General features: G+C 48.5%; 1 protein-coding gene across 7 annotated transcripts in view; it reads left to right on the forward strand.

Annotated features, from left to right (window-relative positions):
- The window catches only part of CAMKK1 (calcium/calmodulin dependent protein kinase kinase 1), a 98,079-nt gene that overhangs the window by 25,030 nt on the left and 52,553 nt on the right, over positions 1-20,496 (forward strand). For 6 of the 7 annotated variants that reach the window (XM_058037830.1, XM_058037831.1, XM_058037836.1 and 3 more), the window contains exon 2: positions 15,456-15,974. In XM_058037830.1, coding sequence (XP_057893813.1) covers positions 15,534-15,974 — 441 coding nt within the window. In that variant the 5' untranslated portion in view covers positions 15,456-15,533. Of the gene's footprint in view, positions 1-2,767; positions 2,866-15,455; positions 15,975-20,496 lie in introns of those variants that run through there. The other variant, XM_058037832.1, reaches the window with a different exon arrangement.

Here is a 20,496-nt window from a genome sequence, read left to right on the forward strand (position 1 = left end):
ATGAGAGCTTTTGGGAGAGCAACAGGAGGAGGTTGAGAGCTTTTGGCAGCAGGCCTGGCACAGGCTGCAGTGAGCCCTGCTGGCATCCTGCTGCCAGCAGCAGGGCTGGGTTTGCCTTTGCAGTGCTGAGCTGCACAGGGGCTGTGCCAGTACAGCTTCACTCAAGTGCTGGCTGAGGCTGGAGGCATCTCCAGAGCTGATTTTCAGAGTGCTGTGTAATGCAGATTTGCCAGGTTTTGCTCTGCAGGGTTTCCTGGCTGTGCTCTGTCTATCAGAGCAGGACAAGATAAGCTGCAATTACCTTGGTGTTGGAAACAAGAGCTTCTTCCTGGCCTTGGAGTGCTGCTGCATTAATGTATGAAATGGATAAATGGTTTAGGTAATGAAATGACTTGGAGATGGTTATGGATTGAATAAGATTTCCAGAGCCAATGTGCTTACTCATCAAATGACTCATGTCTTAGTCACTTTTAGAATAAGTGGTTCTCTTTTGGGTGCTTCCAGAATGGGATGGGTGGGGATGAGCTGAAGATTCCACCCCTGCCTTTGATAATTTTTTTAATAGCATCTAGAATCTGATGGAATGTTTCATCAGACAGAAGAGGAAACAGCTCTATCTTGTAAGTATGGTGTATCCCAGGGGATTTTCCTTAATTCCACAGCAATGTAAGATTTAAATGTTGCTGTTTGCTTCCTGGTCAGGCAGAGTGAGGTCAGGCTTTAGATTAGGCTTTTCAAGCTTTGTTATCAGCTTACTCTAGTGAGTCCCTTTTGTGGGTAGGTGCAAGTCAGAGTCTATTCTCAAACTCCTGTGCCACCAGCAGCGAGTAAAAACACCCTCAGATAGAAGCTGCCCCCTGAAACAGTCAACATTGCTATGCAAATAAAACCTTGCTCTCAACTTTTATTTTTATGTAATTATATTTTTTCTACTACCAAAATATTGATGAAACTGAGTTATGATTTTTCAGGAGCATGCACATGTGTCAGCAAGTGAGTAACATATCTGAGAGCCTAGAGAAATTCCTTTATAATCCACTGTAAGCTTTATAAAGCAAGTAAACCTATTGGATTTTTCATCTTCTTTCTGATCTTTCATCTCTCTGGTCTCACAGTCATAATGTAGGCAATTCCTGATGAGTGTGGGTTCCTGGTGGATCATTTGAGCTCAGTGGCACAGTGGGATGTCACTTGGTCCCTGTGGCTGGGCTGCAGCTGAGGGGACAGAGTCACACAGGGGGGCTTTGCTGCTGGCTTAGGCTTAGGCTTTGCTAAGCTGGATGTGGCTAAACTCTGATCTCTGCTTCCAGTGTTGAAAATGGGAATGCCAGGCTGTCAGAAGCAGGTCTGGAAGCACGAGCCCAGTTTTGGTTTGTGTCAGGAATGGTGATGTGGTGTTGTTATAGGTACTCTTACAAAGGTGTGTTCATTATAGGAAGAGTACAAAGGTGTGTGAAATAGGCAGAGTTCAGGAATCAGAAATTTGGGATTCTCTCACTGACCACTGAGGTGGTGTCTGGGTGACCCTGAGCAAGAGTGTCTCTTCCCAACTGCTCTGTGTAAATGTGGTTTTGGCCCTTGGTGAATAAAACACAGGTAGGTTATGGCAGGTGACAGGCACTATGGAAATGCATTAGGCAAGATTTTCAAAAACAGCCGAAGAATTGGATTTTATTGTTAAACAGAACTGGTGAAAGGAAAGCTAAAAATAGTTTTCCTATGGGTGTCTTTTGTCAGGTAATAGAGAATAATTCACAGGCTTGTAGGTTTTCAGTTTTCTGTAGTTGCCTGTGCTAGATCTGCTGGGTCACAGGTGTGGAGGATTTCATCAACAGTTCCTCTCAGATAATTCAAGTCAAGAGGAATCTATCACTTCCTCAAGAAGTTTTCTTGTTTGCTTTGTCTCTTAATTGCAGAAGAAGGGGGTTTTTTGGGGTTCTGTTTTAAAATATTTTTTCAATTCACCTAACTTATTTACCTATAGTTGCTAGCCTCAAAAGCAAAAGAATGGTACTTATACATTATAATATTATGATAATAATAATAATGGTAGTAGTAATAGTAATAATATCAGTGTTTTGCTGTTGTTACTGAACAAAAAGCCCTTCCAGATGAGGATATTTCCAAAGCTGCCTCCAAGGGAATCAGCTCTCCTCACTGACCATGCAGAGCTTTCTGAGTTGCAGTGTGCTCTGGTGAAAGGAAGAAAGATGGATGGAGGTAACCCCTCCTAAGAGGATTAATGCAATGAGAGTTACTCTGATAATGCCTTGACAAGAGCCCTGCAGGCCTAAGAAAATGGAAATGTGGAAGAAAATGTTGTTGGCCTCCTGTCCTCCTGGGAAAGGAGCCCTGGGATGGCTCCCACAGTAACTGGGCAGCTTTCTTTCAGACACATGTGAAACACATTTCCCCAGACACTCCTATGAGCATTTCCACATGTTTTAGGCTAAGATTTTTTGTGTTGTTCACGCTTTGGCACATGGGTGATCATCCCTTGTGATGTCCTGAGAGCTCAGTTAAAGTTCAAGAATGTGTTTAAGTGTTTTACTGGAGTGGAGCCAGCATCTCCATCCCAGAGGTGAGCAGTGTGTTGGGAAACCCAGTGGCTGCACACAGGCAGATTGTTCTGGGATGCAACCTGGAAGGTGCTCAGCACCCTGGCTGGCAGCCAGCAAGGCTTTTAAACACATGCTTTATTTAGTTTTCCACGTTGTTACTAGTCTTGTTCTTTGATTTTTCTTCCCATAGCAACTGGAGAAGGATATCTGAGTAGCCAGAGCAGTGCAATTCGTTTGCCAGCAACACCCCAACCTACAGCACAGGGATTTCTTCTAGGACATGGGATACAGCTGTTGGGATCAGGTATTGCTACCAGTGCCAGTTGGCTTCAGAGTTTTCCTTCTTTGTTCCCTTCCTGGGCACGGAGCAGGCCAGGCTGTGTGAGCCATGCTCAAACTACATTTGTCAACCACATCCCATCCTTCCACATGTCTTTGCTGGCTATTAAACTGCACACATCATATTTCCTTACCACCTTTTCCTCTGAGATTGTGTTTGCTTTTCCCCTGCCTTGATAATTTTAGCAGCAAACAGCCAAATTCAGGTTTTATTTGCAAGTGGTATCAGCTGCAGTGGAGCCCAGGGCAGGGAAGAGAGGAGCCCAGAGATACTGTGGAGGTCGATGGCTTCTAACTCTTGTTTTCAAGGTTTTGGCTTTGCCTGCTGTAAGCAGGTGGAAGGTGCTGCAGCCCAGGTGGGAGGCTGGGAGATGGCTGTGCAGAGAGGTGGCCCCGAGTGGCTGTGTCTGTCTGTCCCTGTGTCTGTCTGTCCCTGCAGCTGGGACGGTGCCCCCTGAGCTCCCTGGGGCATGCAAGGCGGGACTGCACCCTGGCATGCCAAAAACTCTCTGGACACCTCCTTGCCAGCGGATTTACTCCCTGCTCTGCTCCTGCACCTGCTGTGGTGACCAGAAACTTGCCTTGCTCCTGTGGCTTTGCAAAAATTGTAGCACTTGAGAAAGAGCCCAGCTGGTCGAGTATGTTAAAAATGAGACCAGACTCCCAGTACTAAAGTAATTTCAGCACTTATTATAATAAAAGAAAGGGCTAAAGCACGGGGGCCTGGGCCGAGCAGGAGCATTCCTGTGGGGCATGGAGGAGCGCCCGGGCTGGGGCTGCTCAGCAGTGATGGTCCTGATGATGGCCCCAGTGTTCCAGGTGGAGCAGCATGGATTCATTGGGTCAGATACTCCTTTTTGTTCTGTTTTTTGTCCATTTGGATTGGTTTCCGTTTGGATTTCTGTTTCTGTTTAAGGCACTCAATTGGCCCTTACACTTCTGTCCAGGCTGGCTCGTTTCACTTGGGGGGTGCTGCACTTTACTGAGGTGTAATTTCTTTTAACTACCCTTTTAACCCCTCTTACCATAACCAAACTACAAGTACATGCTAAAAACGAGATGAGATTCCCGGTATTAAAGTGATTTCAGCATTTATTATAATAAAAAGAAAGCCCTAAAGCAGGCTGGGCAGGAGCGTGCCATGAAGGATGGAGCAGCGCTGGCCCCAGTGATGGCCCCGATGTTCCAGATAGAGCAGCACAACCTCCCTGGGTCAGAAGACCCTTTTTATCCTGTGTTTTATCCCTTTGGATTGGTTTCTATTCTGTTCATTTGCATGAAGGTTTAAGGTGCTTGATTGGCCCATTACACTTTACTGAGGTGTGTTATGGTACCTGGGGTACCAGAGTTCTTATAACAATCCTTTTAACCCCTTTTACAATATAACAACCAAGCTAACAGTACATGCTTAACAATTATCAACTATTTTCCAACAGTTTCTAACCTATTTTTAACAGAGTACAATGCACAGCACTTATCCTGAGCCACAAGAACAGGGACACTGCTTTGGTGTCCCAGGACAGCCTGGAATCCCAGCCTGGGTTCAGCCTTTTCATATTCATTTTTTAACTAAAGCTGCACCTGGGAACTGTTGTTGGCCCTTTGGTGCTGTAAAGCCTTTTTCACTCTGACAAATGCTGAGTTGTCATCAGCCTGAATTTCAGGGATAGCAGTGCAGTGACTCAAAAGAACAGCTTTCTCCCCAGCAGCCTTTGCCTGGATAATCTCCAGTCATTGACCTCCTGGCTTTGAAAGTGCATTTAGGCTTAAAGGGCTAAAGCTTAAGGCTTCAAAGGAAGTGGGAAGCCTGCTACCCTTTACATGTCCAAGTGTGGGTTGTGTGTGCAGGACAAGGGTAATTGTTGTGGTGTACCTGGTTCTGATTCCTCTGGGATCTGCTTTTCATCCCCCAGAGCCTGTTCCCTCTGTCCAGAGCCTCTCTGCTGCCTTTGATGCTGTGCAGGTTATCTGAGGACATGTTTTCAAGTCCTGGGGTTTCTGAAGACGTGAGGATTATCAGAAGATGGAAGTTATCCATGTGGAAATAGAACAGATACTTGGAGCTCTGAATTTGAAGTCCATTTGTCTTGTCAAACAAAACAAGAGTTCACTGGTTTTGTCTTGCCCTGTGCAGTTCTGTGCTTTGCCCCTTGCCTGGGGCTATTCAGATTGGCAGACTTGGTGAAGCCCTTCAGCACAGGGACATTTAGAGATGGGTGCTGAGATAATTTCCCTGCTTTAAAACTCTTTGCAGAGATCACCTTGAATAGAAATCTCTACCTGTGTTTGTATTGCTGGGAAGAAGAAAGCCTGCAGTGTTCTGTGCTTACACTTTTGCTGTAGATTTGCAGTCCTGGAAGAGGTGGAAATTAATGTTTTTAAAATGCTGAAAAGACTTTTCACTGCAGCTGGCTTACAGAACTAAGCAACTTGATATATCCCCTGAAATACCTCCAGATCTCTCCAAGGCAGCTGAAAGCTTTCTCCTTATCTGGGAGGGAGATAAACCTCTAAGACCTGACATATATAAATGCTAACTTGTTCTGCCTGGTGGCTTGTTCAGCTCATTGTGGATGCTTTTTAAACAATTGTTTAAACAGCGCTGCTCTGTGCTGGGAGATGTAAGCCTGGCAAAGGTGTATGATGCTGAATTCTTCTGCTGTGTTGATGATCTGTATGTGTCCTTTCCCAGATCCCACTGTGCTGCTCTTAAGCTGAATAACCAGCATTGTTCTGCAGTGATTTGCTTTCTGACATTGAATTTTTATGTATTGGGCAGCAAGAGGGGTTCTGTGAGCACCTGGAGAGCAGAGTTAGCCATGGCAGTCAGTGGAGAAGGTGCTGTGGGTGCAGGGGAGGCAGGCAGAGCTGAGAAATGAGCTGGTGAAATGAATACACTGGGGAGGAGGGCAGAGACACATCTGGGTGCCAATGTGCAGCTTGGGCTGAGCTCTGCTGTAAAGCAGGAGCCTGTCTGTGCAGCTCCAGGTGTGCAGCTTCCCTCCTCCCTAATTGATTTAATTACCAGTGTATCTCCTGGGCTCCGCTGTGGAGGCAGTCCCACAAGATCAGCTGCTGTGTGCACTTGGTTTCTGCTCCTCAGGGTGACAGATTGGTGTGTGAGAGCTGCCTTGCCTGGCTGGCAGGCTCCCTGCTGCTCCAGAGCCTTTGCTGCAGGCTGGGCTCACCAGGCTTGAAAACCAGAGGGCAGGTGCCTTGTGCTGTGGCTGCTCACACAAATCTGTGCAGGAGCTCATTGCTGTGAATTCTGCTCTCAGTTCTGCTTCCCTTCCGTTCCCTTTTCTCTCTCTCTGTGCCACAGAGGTGCTTTCCACAGGCTGCTTGTTCCTGCTGTCCAGCAAAGCCACCCAAAGGCTCTGGAAGCTGCACTGGCTCAGGGACAGGTTTGGTTTGAGTGCCTGGTTCTGCTCCAAGAGATCAGTGGGGATTTGGCCATTGTGGGATATTAAATTTCGCCCTTGCAGTCTGAGAGGCTGCTCAGGTCCTTTTTATTTCTTCATTTTCAGTTTGTTTATCACAACAAACAGTGATACATGAGTCTGTATCATCTTCTGGGGCAATCTTGAGGTTCATTATGGATTACAGCAGAACATGGCTCAATTGAGACCAATCTCTTTCCCTTAGAACAACTGAAAACCTTATTTTTTTTTAACCTGCCATTTACCTGGCTATGGTACAGATGTTTGGAAAGCCATTATTGCAATGAAAGCCCTAAATATTAAAGCCTCCCTGCTTCTGAGGCAGTTGTTTTGCTCATTAATCAATAAAGTGTGGCTACTGCCTTACTTGTTAGTATTTTACAAATAATCCAAGTCTTTCAACTTTCATATAATCTGACATTCTCAGTTATTTTTTTGAAGCACCCCCTCACTGGCTGTTTAAATCCACCTCCAGCAAGCTGTGCTCCCTGCCAGGGCTGCCTCCTCTCCTGGGAATCACACTGCCCTCAGCCCAGCAAGCAACAGCAAACCATGGCTCTTCTTCCTCCTCTTCCTCCTCTTCCTCCTCCTGCTCTCCCCTGCTCGTGTTCAGCCCCAGGAGCTGCTCCCTGCATGGCACAGCTCCTGCACTGACCCTCCTGGAGGAGCTGCTGTGCCCACCTCAGGCTGTAGCACCAAGCACTCTCACAGGTGCTGCTTTTCCATGGGATTTTGGGGGGGAGCAGCTTTCCCTGTGCAGCATGCAGGTTGTGTTTGGGGTATTTCCTGCACTCTTGATGCTGACTGCAAGAGGAGATTGGGGTAGGCAGGCTCTGAGGTCTTGGGGTCTGGGAAGAGGAGATTGAAGTCTGGGCTGGTATTGTCTGAGAGCAGCTTTAGGAATGGGTTTTTGTTCTCCCCTGACACCTGAATGTCCATGTTGTTCAGGCTGTGTGTGCATATTAACATGCCAAAATCCTTCTCATTGCTGTCCCTAGGTCACTTGGAAGTGGGCAAAGCACCAGTGAGGCTGGTGGTCACACAGCAGGACTGGACCTGGGCTCTGTGCCCACACCTCCATCCTCCCACCCCTCACTGCCCCCCTGTAGAAGCTGGGATCAGGCTGCCACAGTGGCCAGGCTCCTTCCCCATAGGGCTTTTGTGTCCCCTGTCACAAGGGCAAATGGGATTTGTTGCAATCTGAGCTCAGGCTGTCACCAGAGTCAGTGAGGAGGTGTGTGCAGGGATGTGCTGGTTCGTGGTCACTCTGGGCTGCTGCAGGCGTGGTGAGTCACAGCACCTGGCATCACTGAAAGCAAAATCTGTGGGATATGTGGGCTGAGTGCCTCTCATTGCCTGTGCCTCGTGCTTTCCCAGCTGTAATTTGCAAAATAAAAGCTGCTCTGATGCTCATACACTGATAAACAGCTTTAAGAGATTACAGCAGAAGTGAATATAGTCCAGCAGCAGGAGCTGATGCCCACAATTCTCACTGAACCTCTGCTGTGGAACACAACAAAACACAGCAGCCAAACCTGTCCTGCCAAAGTCATTTGTAGCCAGGGCTTGAGTACAAAGGAGCTCAACTCCTCTTCAGTTCTTTGGTGTTGTCTCCACCAATGACATGGTTAAAATGTGCCAACAGAGCTGCACTCAGATAATGCTCTGGCAGGGCTCCTGTTTCACCTGCATTATCTGGAGTGTTTAATGTTAATATCACTCTCACTGAGATAGACTTGGCATTCCTCAGTGTTTTCTTGTTACAGAAATTTCCTTAAGTAGAAACTTTTTTCTTCAGAGCAATTTTTGGTTGATTATTGCTTATATATGCAATTACTGTAATTGCATCTGATTATGCAAATGTATTTAACCATATAATTAGAACATGGAGGGATGAAATATAATGCAGTTGGGAAATCTTTTGTAAAACTTTCTAGGCTCAGGACTGTGCACAAGGTGATTGTTATCTCTCGAATTGTAGGTTGGTGGACTGGAGATCTTGGTTCAGCATCCTGGCTAGTTTCAAAACTTCTTTTAAATATGGTATTAATTGCTCTGAAAAGTAGTTACATGGCCTTCATGGTGTGTAGTTTCTGTTTTTTATATGAAATATTAGGAGATCACTGCTGAGCTCAGCCTGTGTCCCATGTGTGCATCTATACTTTACATCCAGGGCCATGAAAGACTCAGTCCTTTTTCAGATCAAAACCCCAGATTCTGCCTTCAGATGGGGCCTCTCAGGGAGAAGAGATGAGAGCAGGGGAGCACAGAGTTGTGCACCCTGGATTGCTTGTTTTCTGGGGGAAAAGTGGCCCCAAAATCCCTTTGGAAGGCACCTGCCTTGAACAGGGCGGAGGAGGAGGAGGAGGTAGAACACTGCATTTTCCAGGCTGTGGTCTGGAGGTGTTTGTTGTCATTTAAAAAGTCTGGCAGGAAGCAGGGGTCTAAACTTGCTTTTCTGATTTCTCACCCAGTGCTTGAATGGCAAAAGCTGCTGTTCTTTCTCATTCCCTGGTTCTTGTTAAAGCTGTGTGAGGAGCTTCACACAAGGCATCAAAGCACTTTGATGCAGATCTGATTTTCAGCTGTGGCACAACAGCCAGGCTCTCTGCCAGGAGCTGTGCAGAGAAGAGGGGCTGGATGATTACAGCAGGATTGAGTGATTTCTCAGCAAGATGTGCTTGTCTGTGCCCTGAAACAAGAGCCCTGTGAGCCCTAGGACAAAGCAAACGTATGGGGTGTGTGCGAAAAGCACCAACAGTGTGTTCTTATTTATTGTTTAGGTTGTGGTAATGTTCTTCTTCGCCTTCTAGTCAGAAATGAGTACCCAAAGTGATTATTGTCCCTTCCAGGGAGGACACAGTCCAAATGAGCAGTATACACCTGCCTTCATTATCTCTGCAAAGACTGCAGGGATTTGCTTCATTTCAGCTTCACGGAGCTGCAGCTTCTTATTGTCCTTTACCTCTTGGTCTGGGCTGCCTTTTGGCCAGTGAAGTCCGAAACTGGTTGTCACAGATGCCAAGGAGCTCATCTGCTTCTCCAGGGCCTGATTGCTGGCAGCAGCAGAGTGAGTGGAGATGGGCAGAGGCAATCTGACCCTCAGGTGCCCTGCTTGCTGTGCCAGGGGTGGGCAGAGCTGCAGTGTATGCCAAATGTACGCTCTGAATTTCATTACTGCAGGGAAAATGAACCTCTGGCTGGTCTCCCACCATAGCAGTGAGACCCATCAGTGGCTGGTGCATTAATCTGCAGTTCAACATGTTGCCAGCTGCTTGTGGGGTTTGTGGCAGCTCAGAGGTTGCTCCAGGGCATGGCTGTGGGTTCCAAGTTCCCCTCAAACTTCTCCAGACCAAAGGTATTGGAGTGGGCTTGGGGCAAGTGCCTCCCACATGTATAAAAGGTTGATGGAGTTGGGATGAGGTGTGGCAGTGTTCACAGGGGTCCCAGGATGAGGGAAGAGATGAGGATCTGACTCCATGTTTCAGAAGGCTTGATTTATTATTTTATGATACATATATATACATTACATTAAAACTATACTAAAAGAATAGAAGGCTGGCTAAGAATAAAAAAAGAATGATGACAAAAGCTTGTGACTGACCAGAGAGTCTGAGCCAGCTGACTGTGATTGGCCATTAATTACAAACAACCACATGAGACCAATCCCAGATGCACCTGTTGCATTCCACAGCAGCAGATAATCATTGTTTACATTTTGTTCCTGAGGCCTCTCAACTTCTCAGGAGGAAAAATCCTAAGGAAGGGATTTTCCATGAAACATGTCTGTGACAGGCGAGGGGTGTGGAATTACCTTTCATATCAGGGTGGCAGTGCTTGGGGAAATCCTGCAGAACTGGGAGCACATGAGACACTCCAGGATGGAAACACTCCTAATCTGTGCTGCTTGGTGTGAGGAGACAGCTTTGGCTCTGGAAGGGACTTGCTGACCTGAAATGTCATTGGAGGAGCTGTCCAGGGCCTGGCAGCCCAGCCCAGGACGTGCTGCTGCTCTCCTTACAGGGAGATTCTGCTGCTCTTGGCAGCAGTCAGAGTGGATTCTTCATGGGGGCAATGTCTGAAAAACACACACAGGACAGGGCTGGGTGTGCTGCCAGCCCTGCCCCAGCAGGAAGGGGTTCCTGAGGAGTCTCACCAGAGCTGATGGATGCTGGTGATGGGGATGACAGTGGATGACAGTCTTAACCTGCACCAAGGGAAATATAGGTTGAATATTAGGAAAAAGTTTTTACAGAAAGAGTGATAAAGTGCTGGAATTGCCTGCCCAGGGAGGTGGTGCAGTCTCCATCCCTGGGTGTGTTTAACAAAGCCTGGATGTGGCACTGGGTGCCAGGGTTTAGTTGAGGTGTTGGGGCTGGGTTGGACTTGATGATCTTGAAGGTCTCTTCCAACCCAGTGATTCTGTGAATTCTGTGTCAATTCTGTGACATCCCCTCTGCAGGCAGCCAGTCCTGGGACAGGGATCCCTGCACTGATTGGAGAGCCTGGCCTGATCCCTGCCCTTGCTGAGCAGAGCAAAGCCCTGAGTGAAGCTGCTGTGATCTCTGGAAGCTCTCTGTGTGACAATCCCGTGGGTGCTGTGTGGTCAGGAGTAGCTAAAGGCTGTGCTAGCAGGGAGGGGCTCAGGAAAGATCCTCATGAAGTTATTTGGCTTCCAGGGTCACATCACTGATGGGGGGGATGCCAGCCATGAGCATTTGCAGCCTCTGGCTGAGCAGCAGCAGAATCTGCCTGAACTTTTCCTGTGCAAATCCTCATTTCAGTAATTATTCACTGGGATTCTTTTCCTGCAATGGCCTCAGCACAGGGCAGGTGTGTTCTCAGGGGCACAAAGGAGAAGCAGCATTCCTCTAAACCTGGAACTGCAACAAAGCCATAAAGTCACTTTTCTGCAGTCTCTAGCAAATTTGGGAAATGAAGCTGGGTTTTCTGAGGCTCAGGGCCTTTTACCCTCCCCATCCTTTCTGACAGGAACATTTCTGGTTAGCCAAGAGGATGAAGAACCAGGCAGTAAACTAGATTTACATTTTTTATTTTTCAAACAATGCTTTGGAATACTTTATTGAGCAGCAAAATGAATTGCATCTGCTCATCTCCCACTCCCACATAAAATACAGAGAGGTTTTCTCTGGGATTATATTTCTTTCAGAAGGGTTTTTTGTACTATTCTCTGCTCAGTGCCAGTCTGAGAAACATATGCATCCATTTGATAAATATATTGTGAAAATCATGGTTGAAGTGGCAATCTGCCTGCAGCAGAGGAATAGCTACAGGGAAAAATGGTAAATAAGATATCTGTAAGTAAATTAATTTTGCTCATAGAAGCTTGTTTGCAGCTTTGGTTCGTGTCTGCAGCATTTTCCTCTGCTCTCCAGCAGGTGTTCAGTGTTGAGGGGATCAGCAGGGACAGCAAAGCTATGCAGGAGATGAGAGATGGTGGAGGCAGAATTTCTGTTTTGCTGGGATTTCCCACCACAGCAAGGAATGGTTGTGCCACAGCCTGAAAAACTGCAAATCCACCATTGATTTAGCCTTGCAGAAATTATTGGGTTTTTTTTTTTTTTTTGCACTGAGTTTATGCTGGGCTGCACATAACTGATTGGCTTATTCAGAAATCTTTGCTTTCCAATACAGTTTTGGAGGATTTATCAGTGAAAAGGAATCCTTCAAAACAGAACTTGAAATAAAGCCCAGCTCTACAGATGAACAATTATTTTATTTAAAGTCTTGCTGGATTTTTTAGCCTGCTTTTAGCAACACTGTGCTGTTTGTTTCAGCAATGTATGGGTCTGTTTGTTTTGATGGGATGAACTGATTTATGGGGTTTATCTTTAGTTTATCTGGTTCAGTTGTCAGTTAGCTGAGGATTTATTTTGCAGCCTGTGCTGTGGGTTAGAATTGAGCAAGTTTGCTTTTGAGGGGGAGCCACCCTGTGTGCCTGCTATGGGTGCTGAGGAGCTCTCAGGTGACTGGCACAAGCATCACTGTTTGCTGGGCTGCTCTTCCCAGAGCTCCTGGCCTTTTTTCCTGCTGGCTGAGCAGCAGGAGACTCACAAATGTTCATTCCAGGTGGGTGGTTTGTGGGCTTTCGCACCCATCCACGCAGCAACACAGGCAGATTCTTCCTTCCCCTTGCTCCCACAGAGGGGAAAACCTGGTGGCAGGAGGAGGGAGGAAGGTGAGGAGCTGCAGGCTTCAGTTGCAGGTTTATTTTAGCAGATTTATTTTCCTCTTGGTGCTGCCTGGGACTGAGGTGAGGGGCTCAAGCTGCATCAAGGAAAGGCCTTGGGTTTGTTCTCTATGGGCAGAAGAAAGCTTTCAGCCCTGGGTGACCTGGAGGTTCCCCCTGAGCTTTGGGCAAGCTGGGTTGAATGGTGGCAGCATTTTTACTCCCTCCTTGCCTTCATTCAGGATGATTTCTGTGATGGACCAGCCTGGCAGGAGCTGCTGACAGCAGGGATGGGGCTGGGGCTGGTGCAGAGCAGCCCTGATCTGCAGGCAGGGCTGGGGACTGCCTGTGCCTCCCTGGGGCTCGGGAGCTGACCTAGTCCTGGAGCCAGGCATGCAGCCATGTCCCACAGATGTGTCCCTGGGAAATGTGCAGCTCCCCAGGCTTTGCAGTGCAGAGAAAGCTCTGCAGAGAGCTGGGGTCACTGCAGCCTGGCTGTGGCCCTGACATGATGCTCCTTGTTCGGCTCAGAAGCTCTCCAGGCTTCACAAAAACATTTTACGGACAGCAAATCCTTGGTTTGGGCTTCCCACAGGTTGGTTTGGGCCCCCCACAGGTTGGTTTGGGCCCCCCACAGGTTGGTTTGGGCTCCCCACAGGTTGGTTTGGGCCCCCCACAGGTTGGTTTGGGCTCCCCACAGGCTGGTTTGGGCTCCCCACAGGTTGGTTTGGGCTCCCCACAGGTTGGTTTGGGCTCCCCACAGGTTGGTTTGAGCTCCCCACAGGTTGGTTTGAGCTCCTCACAGATTGGTTTGGGCTCCCACAGGTTGGTTTGGGCCTCCCAGAGGCTGGTTTGGCCTCCCAGAGGCTGGTTTGGCCTCCCACAGGTTGGTTTGGGCTCCCCACAGGTTGGTTTGGGCTCCCCACAGGTTGGTTTGGGCTCCCACAGGTTGGTTTGGGCTCCCACAGGTTGGTTTGGGCTCCCCACAGGTTGGTTTGGGCCTCCCACAGGTTGATTTGGGCTCCCCACAGGCTGGTTTGGGCTCCCCACAGGTTGGTTTGGGCTCCCACAGGTTGGTTTGGGCTCCCCACAGGTTGGTTTGGGCTCCCCACAGGTTGATTTGGGCTCCCCACAGGTTGGTTTGGGTCTCCGACAGGTTGGTTTGGGCTCCCCACAGGCTGGTTTTGCAGGGTCACTGCTGGTTTGCAGCTGGGCAGGGGTTTCTGGCAGAGGGGAGGTTCCTGCTGCTCTGCCCTGGGTTTGTGGGGCCACAAATAGAGCAGGGTGTGCTGGGCTGGACCCCAAAGCCTTCCCCCACTGCTGAGAGCCACCCCCAGTGCCTGCACCCTGGCTCCAAAGGGGATTTGTGCTTTGGGATTGATGTGTTTAAATATAGTTTTAATGGAAGCTTTTAAAGCTGATCTCACCATTTCATTGCTGTTTTGAGTGAGTGACACTTCTGTCAATTAGTTTCAGGCAAGCCTGCAGAAAAGACAGGAGGGGGGAAAGGAGGTGAGCAGTGATGTGGAAGGAATATCTCAGATTTGGATATTCCCTTTCTGACACACTGAGTGCCCAGCTTGGCTCCCTATGATTGGCACATGACTTAGGGTGAAGCCTCCAGTCAAGATCTTCATCTTAATCAAAATTTTAATTTTCTCATTGATATAAAAGCTTGAGTTTGGCTGCCATGGGGCACTCAAGAGCTCATCCCTGTGCGGCAGAGTTCACTGTAGAGTGTTTAACTGAGCATTTCTGGGCAGCTTTGAGCCCAGCTCAACCTGTGCTCCTTGGCAAGGACTGTGAGTGCTCCCAGGCTGATGCTGGATGAGGCTCTGTGGACTCACTCACCCCCACCCTGTCCTCATGTAAATGAAATGGAGATGCAGGTGTCACCTGGCTTGCAGGGGTTTTATTCCCCACCTGCTTTGAATACAGAGAACCACAGGTTGCAATATTTCAGGGTTGAGCCCACTCTGGAATTCACTGGGATGCTGTGAGTGAAGTCAAGTTCTCCTCCTGGCCCCAGGATCTGGGCACAGGGATGGAATGATGCAGTGCTGCATCTTCAGGGGTGATTAAGTGTTGGCAGCCATGTGCTGCAGAGCATAATTTCCTGCACTGCACTGTGCTGGGAAGATTGAAATCTGTTTTAAATTGAGACTGAAATTAGCATCCAGGAAACAGCAATTTTATGCAGCAGTTTTAGCTTTGTATTGCACTGTAGGTCTTTTCCCAAGGAAAAGCTGGTTCCCACCACACTTTAATCATTAAGTATTGTTGATTTGCAAATCACTATAGCATTTATATACTGTGGGTAGCAAGATTAACTTGTGTTTGCACACAGACTGCAACTATGTAGGGCCAAGGGCATCCCTAGAACCAGATTTGCTTTTAAATTCTGCTTTTGCTGACCATGTTGCAAATGGCAGTGTGGAAATCAGCAGGCTTGGCTGTTCTGTGACACTCTCCAAGGCCCTACAGGGCAGCAGAGAGACTCTGGGGAACCCTAAATGGCTGTGGAGTTGTTGTTGTGCCTGTTGGGTTTCAGAACATGCCAGAAGCTCTTGTATCCTATAAATAAGAATTTGAGAGGTCGAGAGTTCGACCCTTGGCCCTCAGCTGTTGGGATGCTTCTCCCAGTATTGTAAGCTCTGCCTGGCTGTTGGTGTGGCTGCAGAAGGAGTTCTCTTTAGCTGTGTCACTTGTTGCACATCAGATAAAATCTCATTTTTATCTCTTTCCTGTCTAGCTCAATGCCTGGGTTTGCCTTTTAATCTGAGTTTGTACCTTGTTTACAGCCTGCCAGTGTTTTGCCTTCACTTTCTTGCATGCTGGAAGAAGCCAGAAGTGACTGAAAAAATGTTATGTTTGTGTTGAGTGATCATTTTTATTCAGTTTTCCTCTGTTTGTGATTCCTCTCAGGTGTTTCATGGAGCCTTTGAGCACTAACATCACTGCTCTCTGTGTCACCATTTGAGAGCAAACAAGCTGGACACAGCCATGGGGGACTCTCCAGCAAATGTCCTGGATGGAGGCATGGACACACAGACTGAGCTGGTGGAAAGGGTGGCAGCCATAGATGTGTCTGTTGTCCCAGACAGAAGTGACCAAAATGGTGAAGACAACCCTGAAGAAAACGACACAGTCTTTTCTGATAACATAAAGGACATCCAGAGAAACGGAGTCAGCAGTGACGTGGGAATCAATGAATTTCTGCCTTCCCAACAGTCAGAAGATGCTCACTTGAGGCACGTTCCCAAGAGACCTCCAACCAGACCTGGTCTGTCCAGTAGGAAGCTGTCCCTTCAGGAAAGATCCTCAGGAGGTTATTTGGCTTCCAGCAGCACTGCAGGCTGTGGTCCCTATGCCACAGGGCCATCCCCACGGATAATGAGGAGACCAACGATCGAGTCACACCGCGTCTCCATATCAGACGCTGAGGTAGGCATGTTCCCCCTACAGCTCAGGGGTTCAGGTGAGTCTGTCTCAGGTGTAATGGGAGCCTTCAGGCTTCTGGATAGTAGATCTGAAAGCACTGTTGTTTCTCAGCAGGGGAAAAATCCCTGGAAGCAAGGGATGATATTAGCTTGGAATTGGCTGTAGCCCTGGCCCTGACATTTGGCTCCTTTAGCCCTGGGACAGCCTTGCTAAGGGACCATGACCCCTGTGTCATGGTAGCACACAGGAAATCTTTCAGGTTGTTCAGAGAAAAGCCAAATGACTTTGCTCTTGTGTCCCTGCTGGAGGTGCCCTTTGGGAATTCACCAGTCACAGCAGCTTTGCTGATGGTATTTATGGATTTAAACTTCTGGAGATTATGCATCTACTATTGTGTTCTGCCATAATTGAAGGCACAATTTAATTTTATAAAGAGCTTAAATGCCTGGCTCCTGTCAGGGTTTTCTTTTCTCTTTAAAGCATTTGTAACAGCAGGGACCCAAACCACTGGAGTTTAGACTTTGCCAGTGTGGGTGCAAGGAACCTGGAGCTAAACATCTGTGTGGCTTGGTGTTTCCCTTGTGAGAAATGAGTGTTTTCCTTGCACATCTGAGAGGATGGTGGTGCACACCATCCCAACCTCTGGGGAGCTGTGCAAGCCCCATCAGCTGTGGGATGGGAGGTGCATCCCCTGCTGATAAAAGGACACATGCAGAAGGTGCACTGCAGAGACTGCAGCTTCTCTGGCAGCAGCCATATGCTTTAATAAGGGAGGCAGGGAGGGAAAGGAGCCAGATCTTGGAAGCAGGACGTGACTTGAGTGCCAGCTCTCCCATCCTGCAGTGCTGTGACTGTGCCAGGAGCGAGGCTTTTCTGAAATCTTTCAACATAACTGCAGTCAAGTGTGACTGGCACATTCCCATCTGCAAGCAAATTCAGAGTTCTCCATCCTCTTCCCCAGCATCTGCATTTTGGGTAGCAGAGGTCACTGCCTGGGGGTGAGCACTGCTTAGTTTGAAATGCAGATGGGGAGCTCTTATGCCCCTGCTCCTGCAGCAGCTCTTGACACAGTGCTGCCTTTTTCATGGTTATTTGGGTATCACTGAGAGAGCAATGGTGTGCTGACCCCAGCTGTGCCTGTTGGAAACCATCATTCCTATTAATGGGGAATTGCTGTGGGAAGGGAGCCTGGGTGAGCTGGGAACGTTCTGGATTGGATGTTTGCCCTCACAGAGGAACTCTCAGGAGCTGTGCTGCCCTTCCCACCTCACAGGCATAGCATCTGTGCCCCATAAGGAGCAGAAGGATCAGGAAAATGCATGCTTGGTTGGATACAGGGTAAGATGTGAGGCTGGGCACTGAGTGGTGTGTGACACCCTCCTCCAGTGCCACCACTGCTGCTGCCAGGTGGCTGTTTAGGGGTTGTTGTGCTGTGAGAGGCACTGCCAGTCCTGATGCCAGCTGTGCAGCTGAGACACAGCAGGGAGCTCTGACAGAACTGCACAGCAGGTCTTCTGTTCTCTGTCCGCGATTCTAAGAGTTACCAGGGTCTCCATGTTGGGGCTTTTGGTCCTGTTGGGGATGAAATCAGCCTGTAATGAGAAATAAGTCATGGTGCACTTGGCTGGGTGTCTGGTGGTCACTCTATGCAGGCCCTCAATGAGCAGCAAGGCTGGTGGGTCACTGACAAGGTCCAGGTTACTGACAAGGTCCAGGTCACCAGACCCAGCACTACCCTGCCTCAAATGGCTCCTTGTTCTAGGCAAGCTGCACATTTGTATCCCAGTCAGTGCTTCTCACCTGCTCAAAGCCATTTGGGAGTTGGTTCTTTGTTGTCATTGCATTGCAAAGGTTCCATATTGTTGTCTCCTTAGTGCAAGAGTTTCGTTCCTCCATGGTGTTTCTCACAGGTAGCTCCTCCAAGCACTGACTTTCTTCTTCTCACAGCAGCCAACTGACTCCAGTTCCCCTCAACCAGCCAATCCACTCTTTTATAACACTCTTCTTACTGATCATAGCTGTGGCCTGTTAAAGTCAGGCCTGCTCCTAATCTTTAACAATTAACCCAGCTGCAACTCTTTAGGGGGTAAGATTACTTTCTATACTACCTTTATTTACTTTTTTCTGTCCCCCTACAGTTCTTTGCCCTTGCTTTGGGTTTGTGGCTGATCCTCAGCCAGTGCCCTTCAGCAGCAGAGCATCCACTGCTCCAGCTCAGTTTCAGTCTGTGCAAAGCTGCAGCTCAGGAGCACTCAGGCTTTATCAGCAGCCACTGTCAGTCAGGAGCAGGGATGGGTGGCACTGCTGCATGTCACAATTTCCTGTTGTGCTGATAGCCATCTCCCCTGGCTCTGCCTCCCTCTCCTGCAGGATGGCAGCTCAGTGCCTGCCTGTCAGTGATGCTGTATCCTGGAGATGTGCTCTGCAGAGAGAGTGGGGATGCAGCAGAGCTGGATGCTCTGCCCTCACTGATGAATTATGGAAGAACACTGTGTTCTCTTAGGGAGATACTGCTGAGCTTTTTAATGCTGCTTTAATATTTGTTCACAGGCTGGGGGGAAAACTTCTGTTCAGGGATCAAGAGGCACAAGAGCTGAAGCTGAGGGAGGATTTATCAAGTGGCAGCATCAGGCAGTGAACTGGGGCTGTCCTGTCACTGGGACCATTCCACAGCCACCTTCTGAGCACAGCTTTTGGGTTTGTTATTTAGCCAGGTGGCAGGGCTGCAGCAGGGCTGGGGTTTGTTGTCTTGCACAAAGATCATTTCCAGAGACACCAATTAGCCAACTGCCCTTGGACAAAGAGTTGGCAGCTGCTGGTGTCCTGCAGCCACTGCTGACAAGGCTGGCTCTGCAAGAGAAGTAACATGTTCTGCTCTCCCTGTTCTTAATTACCCTGATCTGTCATTCCTCTATCAAAAATTGAGCTGTAATTTTAAAAGCTCCCTGTTTGTTCCCCTCCTTTCTTAGCTTATCCATGGCCTATGGCCTGGAAGGTTCTGTCAGAGCTGCCTTCCCTGGCAGGAGTGCCTGATGGGGTTTCTGCTGCCTTGCTGCCTTTCAGTGCTTTGCTCTGACAAGGGAATGGCTTTGCCCTTAGCTGTGGCACAGAAGTGATTAGGCTGAAGCTATTAAGGGTACATAAAGCTGCAGAGCTGAGGCACAGCCCCAGAGTTTAGGCCCACTGACATTCCTGGCTCCTGCTCCGTGCTGGCAGCAAGGCAAGAGGAGAGGATTTTCCAGAGACTGCTAAAATCACCTTCTACTTTCTGCCCAGATGATGCCCTGGTGTTTGTGTGTAGCAGGGAAAGAATCTGAAATCTTGTCCCTGTGTGACTGACAGAGCTTGTCCCATCTATAACACCAGGTCTTGTGAAAGGGGAGAGGTGCTGTGTGCTGGAATGAGGCATTTGAAGGTTCAAAGTGGGCTTGGTTTGTTGGGTTTTTTTATCCTATTCTGTTATTTTAAAGCAATTTTTTTAGTTAGACAAGAAAATCTGACTTGAAGAGTGGCTAGGAGAAGAATAAATTGTCTTTTTTCAAGCTTTCCCCCAGACCTGCTAGCACAGTTAACTGCTTTATACAGTCTCTTCTCCAGTCCCTTCCAGTTGATTTTCCTTTCCCTTTCACATGCTCCCTTCCTCTCCCTGAATCCCACATCCTCCTGCCCTGGTGTCCATGTTGTCTCTCCACCCTTTGGGATGTAGGAGAGCATTCCAGGTGCTCCTGCAGCCCTGGTGATCAGCTGTGTGTGCTCCAGCAGGAGAGGAGAGGATGAGTCAGGCCAGTGCCTTCTCCTCCCTGGAGATGCTCCTGGCAGCAGATGCAGGGAGGAGAACGAGCTGACAAAGGGAATTTTCCTATGCTGGGTTGTCCATGGCTTACTCCAGAGGCATGGAAAATAAATCACTTCTTTGTCCTTTCTTTCCTTGTTTTTTCTCGTCTTTATCACAGCCCCCTGCTTGTTTGGCCAGCTGGTTTGGAGCAGCTGGTGCCAGGAGCTGAGGCAGTGCCCTGGTGCTGGCCCAGGTCTCACACTCCTCCAGGGCCTGGGACCTGCCTGGTTTTTCTCTCCTCACAAAGTGATTTCCTTGCTGTGCACAAAATAAACTCAGGTGGGGCCAGGGCAAAGGCAGGAGCTGAGCTTCCCTTACTGTGGTGCTCAAACCAGAGCTCTTGGAAAGATTAAAGATGCTTGGGAAACATTTCTCCAAAGAAGACTCCCTCACATGGCTAATTTCTTTTCCTTGGATTAATTAACCTTATGTAAAGTTGCATTTCCAGCTTGTCTGAGGGTGAGGTTTGAGAGAAGGACAAAGCCCAGAGCTGCAGCTGGAGGGGACTGGGAGGGTCTGCCCTGGTGCCACAGATCCCAGGCTCTGCATCAGCTCTGGGCTCTCAGGTGGGTGAGCCCAGGGCTGAGCTCTGCCCACCATGGCCAGGGCACTGCAGCAGGGCTGGGCTTCCTTTTTTGCACTTCTTTTTGGATGTTCTTTCAAAATCTGTTTATTTTCTTACGACCACAA

The sequence above is a fragment of the Melospiza georgiana genome, chromosome 19 (genome assembly GCF_028018845.1).
Source record: "Melospiza georgiana isolate bMelGeo1 chromosome 19, bMelGeo1.pri, whole genome shotgun sequence".
NCBI classification, from domain to species: domain Eukaryota; kingdom Metazoa; phylum Chordata; class Aves; order Passeriformes; family Passerellidae; genus Melospiza; species Melospiza georgiana.